General features: G+C 40.1%; 1 protein-coding gene across 1 annotated transcript in view; it reads left to right on the top strand.

The window, feature by feature from the left end:
* The window catches only part of LOC125047949, a gene marked incomplete at its 3' end in the record, with an annotated part of 16,869 nt that extends 9,371 nt beyond the window's left edge, over positions 1–7,498 (top strand). Inside the window, exons 2-4 of the mRNA XM_047646496.1 lie at positions 2,725–2,895; positions 6,864–7,074; positions 7,418–7,498. Of these exons, the coding sequence (XP_047502452.1) occupies positions 2,725–2,895; positions 6,864–7,074; positions 7,418–7,498 (463 nt within the window). The remainder of the gene's footprint in view (positions 1–2,724; positions 2,896–6,863; positions 7,075–7,417) is intronic.
* Between the last annotated feature and the right edge of the window lie 2 nt (positions 7,499–7,500).

Below are 7,500 nucleotides of genomic sequence, written 5' to 3'. Positions count from 1 at the left end.
CTGTCTCTGCCTCTGTCTCTGTTTCTTTTTCTGTCTCTTTCTCTGTCTCTGTCTCTGTTTCTGTCTCTGTCTCTGTCTATGCCTCTATTTCTGTCTCTGTTTCTGTCTCTGTCTCTGTCTGTGTTTCTGTCTCTGTCTCTGTCTCATTTTCTGTTTCTGTCTCTGTTTCTGTCTCTGTCTCTGTCTATGTTTCTGTCTCTCTCTCTTTCTCTGTCTCTGTATCTGTCTCTGTCTCTGTGTCTGTCTATGTTTCTGTCTCTGTCTCTTTTTCTGTCTCTGTATCTGTCTCTGTATCCGTCTCTGTCTCTGTCTCTGCCTCTGTTTCTGTCTCTGTCTCTATATATGTTTCTGTCTCTGTCTCATTTTCTGTGTCTGTCTCTGTCTCTTTCTCTGTCTCTGTCTCTGCCTCTGTCCCTGTCTCTGTTTCTTTCTCTGTCTCTGTCTCTGTCTCTGTCTCTGTCTCTTTTTCTGTCTCTGTCTGTCTTTGTTTCTGTCTCTGTCTCTGTTTCTGTTGTTTTTTTTTTTTCTGCCTCTGTCTCTGTCTCTGAATCTGTCTCTGTCTCTGTCTCTGTTTCTTTTTCTATCTCTTTCTCTGTCTCTGTCTCTGTCTCTGTCTGTATGTCTGTCTCTCTCTCTTTCTCTGTCTCAGTTTCTGTCTCTGTATTTGTATTTGTCTCTTTGTCTGTCTCTGTCTCTGTCTCTGTCACTGTTTCTGCCTCTGTATCTACCTCTGTCTCTTTTTCTTTCTCTGTCTCTGTCTCTGTCTCTGTTTCTGTCTCTTTATCTGTCTCTGTCTCTTTTTCTGTCTCTGTCTCTGTTTCTGTCTCTGTCTCTCTCTCTGTTTCTGTCTCTGTCTCTGTTTCTGTCTCTGTTTCTGTCTCTTTTTCTGTCTCTGTCTCTGTCTCTGTCTCTGTCTCCGTCTATGTCTCTGTCTCTTTTTCTGTCTCTGTCTCTGTCTCTGCCCCTGTCTCTGTCTCTGTTTCTGTCTCTGTCTCTGTAACTGTCTCTGTTTCTGTCTCTGCCTCTGTCTCTGTTTCTGTCCCTGTCTCTGTATCTGTCTCTGTCTCTGTCTCTGTCTCTGTCTCTGTCTCTGTTTCCTTTTCTTTCTCTGTCTCTGTCTTTGTCTCTGTTTCTTTTTCTGTCTCTGTCTCTGCCTCTGTCTCTGTCTCTGTCTCTGTCTCTGTCTCTGTTTCCTTTTCTGTCTCTGTCTCTGTCTTTCTCTCTGTTTCTTTTCTTTTTCTGTCTTTGTCTATGTCTATGTTTCTGTCTCTGTCTATGTTTCTGTCTCTGTCTCTGTCTCTGTCTATGTTTCTGTCTCTGTCTCTTCTTCTGTCTCTGTCTCTGTCTGTCTCTGTCTCTTCTTCTGTCTCTGTCTCTGTCTGTGTCTCTGTCTATGTGTCTGTGTCTCTCTCTTTCTCTGTCTCTGTATCTGTCTCTGTTGCTGTCTCTGTCTCAGTTTCTGTCTCTGTATTTGTATCTGTCTCTTTGTCTGTCTCTGTCTCTGTCTCTGTCACTGTTTCTGTCTCTGTATCTGTCTCTGTCTCTGTTTCTGCCTCTGTATCTGTCTCTGTCTCTTTTTCTGTCTCTGTCTCTGTATCTGTCTCTGTTTCTGTCTCTGTATCTGTCTCTGTCTCTGTCTCTGTCTCTGTCTCTGTTTCTGTCTCTGTCTCTATTTCTGTCTCTGTATCTGTCTCTGTCCCTGTCTCTGTCTCTGTCTCTTTTTATGTCTCTTTCTCTGTCTCTGTCTCTGTCTCTGTCTCAGTCTTTGTCTCAGTCTCAGTCTCATTCTGTCTCTGTCTCTTCTCTTCTCTTCTCTTCTCTTCTCTTCTCTACTCACTCACTCACTCATTCATTCATTCATTCATTCGTTCATTCACTCACTCACTCACTCACTCACTCTCTCTCTCTCTCTCTCTCTCTCTCTCTCTCTCTCTGTCTCTCCCAAACAAACAAACAAACTCTACATGACTCTACCTATTGTGCTTCTCTTCTTCCGTTAAAGTTCCCAGGAGGAAATCTACGGATATTCACAACCGTCGCTCAGATTTTACTGTGTGTGAATATTTCATTTCATCTGACACATTGGAATATATACTCGTCCTATATCATAAATGTAGTATGTAAAACTGCCGTAAACGAAGAACAGTGTTATGTAAACACAGTGGCAAAAACATATCAACGTAATATTTTTTGGATGTTGTATTATTTGTATTCACATTTTACCAAGTGCAATTACAGTAGTCGCAGAATACTGTACTGTGAAAGATATATGTAAAACTGTAATCACGATTGCCCGAGCTGATAGCCAGGGTGGTAAATAAACTTATCCAACTTTAATTTTACTGATGGATGAATGCATGTAAATAGAAAAAAAACAAACAATGTTTGTTTTATCTACTAGTTATCACTTTATCCATGTGATGAAAATAAAAATAAACATTTCATCACTTTATCTACCTGATACTTGCAAAGGAAATATTTGTTCTCGTCGTAGAGTTATATAAATGCGAGTTTTGTATATAGCTTAGAACTAGATAGATTGAATGTCTGTTTGTGTGTGTGTGTGTGTGTGTGTCTGGATATATACCTACGTGTTTCTCTCTACACACGCCTCCGCTTGCATTCATGCCTTCCTCCACACACATCCCCGCAATCACACGCCCACATATACCTCTCATCGACGTCAGTGCCTGAGCTTCACCCGCCCTCGGTTGCCCATTCCAGGCGCGTGTGTCTGGACCCCGACGTGTTCCCGACGGCCTACTGCCTCGTCTACTCCTTCGGGATCGGCCATGACTTCACGTTCGAGGTAGCCATGTCCAGGTTCGGATGCGACGTCTACGCCTTCGACAGCGATCGCTTCCACGCTCATTACCCGACGTACATCGGCGACAGGTGAGGCAGGGGAGGCAAGGGGAGGAAGGGGAGACAAAGGAGGAAGGGGCGGCAGGTGAGCAGGTGGCGAGAGGGAAGGGCAAGGAGAATCGAGGTGTAAGCAGGTCAGCTGAGACAGGTGAGGGCAGAGGCCCGAGAGCAGAGGAGAGAGATCAGCGGAAAGGGACAGGAATGTTGACAATAACTGTTGTTGTTGTTGCTTACTATCGATAATATTGATAATGATGATATTCATAGTAATGTTAATAATGATGATATTAATAATAGCAGGCATTTCAGTGATGATAATGATACTTATAATAATGATTATAATTATTAATGATATTGCCACTGCTATTTTAAAGGTAATAATTTCAATTTAGTTTTTTATGTCGAAAAATATATCATGAGACGGGCAGACAATCAGATTCTTACTCTCGTTTCATTTTACTTCATTCTACTGTTATTTTCACTATATTCCTATCATTTATTCCACTCCTTTTATTTTCATTATTCACCTCAAGCCTTACTTTTCCTTCTCATCGTTGATAATTTAGTACATTCAATTACCTCTTTATCTGAGAGAGAGATTCACAGTACATAGCTCACGTCAGGTCACTTTCGTTCAGTTCTGTTAACGATGGCTCGAGTCCTCACGCAGTTGACGGGTTTTAAAAATCGTAAATATAATAATGAACTTCTTTGTTTTATAGAACCAAATTACGGTAAATATTGAGCTTTGTTTGGGGGGAAACCACAAGGGGTTGCTTGGGCGGAACTGGGGAGCCCCTTGGTTGCTTAGTTCTTTGAGTGAACTTGTTTCGGGGATAGTATTAAGTGTATCCACAAGCACTTGTGCTGAGTGGAGGAGGGTGACTATATTTTGTGAGAGTGTGTGTGAGTTGTGTTGTGTGAGTGTGTGGAGTGTGAGTTTTTGTGTGTGTTTGAGCGATGTGAGTGTGTATACAATGTTTGTGTGTTGTGAGATTGTGTGTGAGTGCGTTTGTGTGTGTGAGGTTTGAGTTGGGGTGTGGTAGTGTGTGTGTGTGTGTGTGTTAGAGTGAGAGTGAGGGTGGGTTTTGTGTGTGTTGTGTGAGTTGTGAGTGTGTGTGGTGTGTGTTTGTAGGTCGTGTAGTGTGTTTTGTGTGTGTGTGTGTGATAGTGTGAGGTGTGTGTGTGTGGTGGGTGAGTGTGTTGTTGTATGTGTGTGAGCTGTGAGTGTTGGTTTGAGTTAGTGTGGGTTGTGTGATTGTGTGCTACGTGCTGTGTGAGTTAGTCGGTGTTGTGGGAGTGTTTTTGTGTGAGTGTGTGAAGTTGGTGTGGGTGTGTTGTGTGAGGGAGTGGGTGTGTGGTGGAGTGAGGTGTAGTGTGTGTTGAGTTTCGATTTAGTTTTGTGGCTGGGGGAGGGTATTGTAGAGTGTGTGGAGTGGAGTGTGTGTGTGTGTGTGTGCTGGGGTGTTTGGTGTGTGTCGTGGTGATGGTGTGTGTGTTTGTGAGCTGGTGTGTGTGTGTTGGGGCTGAGGATGTTGGGTGTGTGAGTGTGAGTTGTGAGTGATGTTGTGTGTGTGCTGTGAGGATGCTGTCGTGTAGTGTGTGTTGTGGGTGGTGTTTTGTTGGGTGTTTGTGTGTGTTGAGTGTGTGTGGTGTGGGAGTGTGTGTGTGTTTGTAGTGTGTGTTGTGAGTGGGTGGGGGTGTGTCGTGGTGTCGTGAGTTGTGTTGTGTGTGTGGCTTCGTGTGTGAATTGTGTGTGTAGTGACTGTTGTGTGGTGTGGTGTGAGTGTGATTGTGTGTGTGTAGTTGTGGTGTGTATGGTTGTGTGGGTGGTCAGTGTGTTTTGTTGTGTGTGTGTGGAGTGTGAGTGTTGGTTGGGTGTGTGGTGTCTGTAATGTGAGTGTGTGGTGTGGCGTAACTGTGTGTGTGGGTGTGTGTGGTGTGGGTGTATGTGTGCTGTTGTGTTGTGTGTGGTGTGTTTGATGTGTTGGTGTCGGTGTGTGTGGTGGGATGTGTGAGTCGTGTGTGTTGAGTTGTGAGTAGTTTGAGGTGTGTGTGTGAGAGTGTGTGTGTGAGTGAGAGTGTGATGGTTTGTGTCACTATGTGTTGTGGTGTGTGTAGTGTTGTGTTGTGTGTGGTTGAGTGTTTATGTGATGTGTAGTGAGTGTGTTGGAGAGAGTGTGGTGTGTGAGTGTGAGTGTGTGCGTTTGTGGGATGTAGTGGTTTTCTCCTTATATATTTTTTTAATTTCTTTTTGTTTTATTATTTTTTTTTTTTATTAATTTATTTATACATTATATCTTTTTTGTTATATAATATATAATCATTAATATATCTATAGTATTTATATATAAAAAATATATATATTTATAATAAATAGATATGTAATATGATATATATAAAAAAAAAAATATGTATATATATGTAAAAAATATTTTATATATATATTATATTTAAAAAATGGTGTGGGTGTGTTTTGTGTGTGTGTATTTCCCAATTTTTTCAATCAGGATTCCCAAACGTAGTGAAAATTTCCAAATTCCTTTAAATTATTAAAACTGAAAGCAAGGAATTCTGCTTTCTCAGTATCGAAAATAAGTTGCTTGCATTTTTGCTTTTAAGATATCTGCAAGGTTTCATTTCATTACATTTATTTATCTATTTTATTTTCATATCTTTTTTTTTCTTTTTTTTTTCTAAAAAGCTTTTGGAAACGGAAAGAATTTTCTGGGGGAATTACAGTTTTCCCTCTTCTTCAGTATATTTTTTTAAAATTTTTTTTCTTTTAAAAAAAAAACCCCCGTCATTCTTTGGTTTTTCCATTTATTTCCCCCAAAAATTTTTTCCTTTACAGAACATTTTTTCTATAATTTTTTCCCTTTTTTTCATTTCCCAATTTAATCCGTTTTAAATTTCCCTTGGGGTGATCGTTACAAATTTTTTTTTTTTTTTCGTTCGTTCGTTAACGTTATCGGGAAAACCTTCAAGAGGCATTGCTTTGATTTCGGTCAATGATAATCAATTCCTGTTCGTTTTCTTTCAGTTCATCTCTATTTTTTTTATTTATTCCTTCGCATAATTACTTTTTGTTTTATATTTCATTACATTTTCCGTTCCGTTTGTCTTTTTTTGTTGTTGTTGTTGTTATACTATTTCAATATGTTCGTACTCCTTTTACAACAATTCACCTTTATTTTCATTTCCTAGACATTTTTATCCTATTCAGTTTAATATCCTTTTATTATCTCATTTACCTGACGTAGCTTTTTTATTGATTTTTTTTTTTTTTTTGTTTTATTCCATTTATATCAGTTCATCTTCATGTTTATTTTTTATCATACATTACTATTCCATTCCATTATCATTCAGTTTAGCTTTTTGTTTTGCTCATTTGTTTGGTTAATTGTTATTCTCATTTATTTGCTAATTTGTTCATTAATTTGTTCATTCAGTTATTTTTTTATCAATCGTTATCAAGCAGACTAATGTTCTACAAAGCCCGGATTGATAAGAGCTGTTCCGTTCCGATGTTAATTTTCACTTCAGTTAATTAGTTATACTCTCTTCTTTTTCATTTTATATTAATTCATCTTTATTTTCATTTTAGCGCAATCCATTTATTTGTTCATATATCTTATTCTATTCCCTTTTGTTTTATCTTTTATCTTCTCCAAAGCGCGGAATCTTAAGACCGTGCGACAGACGATGTTCCGTTCCGACGTTCCTTATACATTACACTTAATTACTTCAACCCTGTTCTTATTCCTTCAATATAAATTCATCTTCTTGTTTATCCACATACTTGCTAACTTACCTACCTTTACCAAACAGACTTACCTTCTACAAAGCGCGGACTGGCACGACCTTCATGCGAGAGACTGTGTTTCGTTCCGACGTTCCTTATACATTACACTGAATTAGTTCAAACCTGTTCTTATTCCTTTAACATAAATTCATCTATCTACATCCTTGCTAACTTACCTACCTTTACCAAACAGACTTACCTTCTACAAAGCGCGGATTGGCACGACCTTCATGCGAGAGACTGTGTTCCGTTCCGACGTTCCCGGAGACAAAGGCTTCCTGGTGGAATACTGGCCTCTGTCGGGCCTCCTACGCCGCCTCGGTCACACACGCCACCACCTCTTCTACCTCAAGCTTGACATCGAGGGGGACGAGTGGGAGGTCCTCGAGAATTCGCTGTTTAAGGTGATTTGTGGTCGCCATTGCCGCGTGGTGGGAGTGGTGGGCGAATGGTGGTTAGCTTTTTGTTATTGTTTTTTTTTTTTTTTAAGGGGGGGGGGGTTCGTTTTCCGTGTTTCGGCATTTTCATCTTCACTTTCATTTTCGTTTCCATTTTTTCCTTTTCATTATTATTAATACTATTATTAATGCTATTACTATTATTATCATTATTATTATCATTATTTTCATCATCATCATCATCATCATTATCATTATCTTTATCAACAACAACGACAAAGACAACGACAACGATAACTGACAATAGAGAAAAACAATAACCCCCACCCCCACCCCCCTCGCCCTCCAGACCGGCCTCCTGGAGCGCGTGCAGCAGCTGGCCCTCGAGATCCACTTCGAGGACCTCAGGTCAAACGGGACGCGAAGCTCCGG

This window comes from Penaeus chinensis, chromosome 42, assembly GCF_019202785.1.
Source record: "Penaeus chinensis breed Huanghai No. 1 chromosome 42, ASM1920278v2, whole genome shotgun sequence".
NCBI classification, from domain to species: domain Eukaryota; kingdom Metazoa; phylum Arthropoda; class Malacostraca; order Decapoda; family Penaeidae; genus Penaeus; species Penaeus chinensis.
This window is presented reverse-complemented; position numbering and strand designations above follow the sequence as displayed.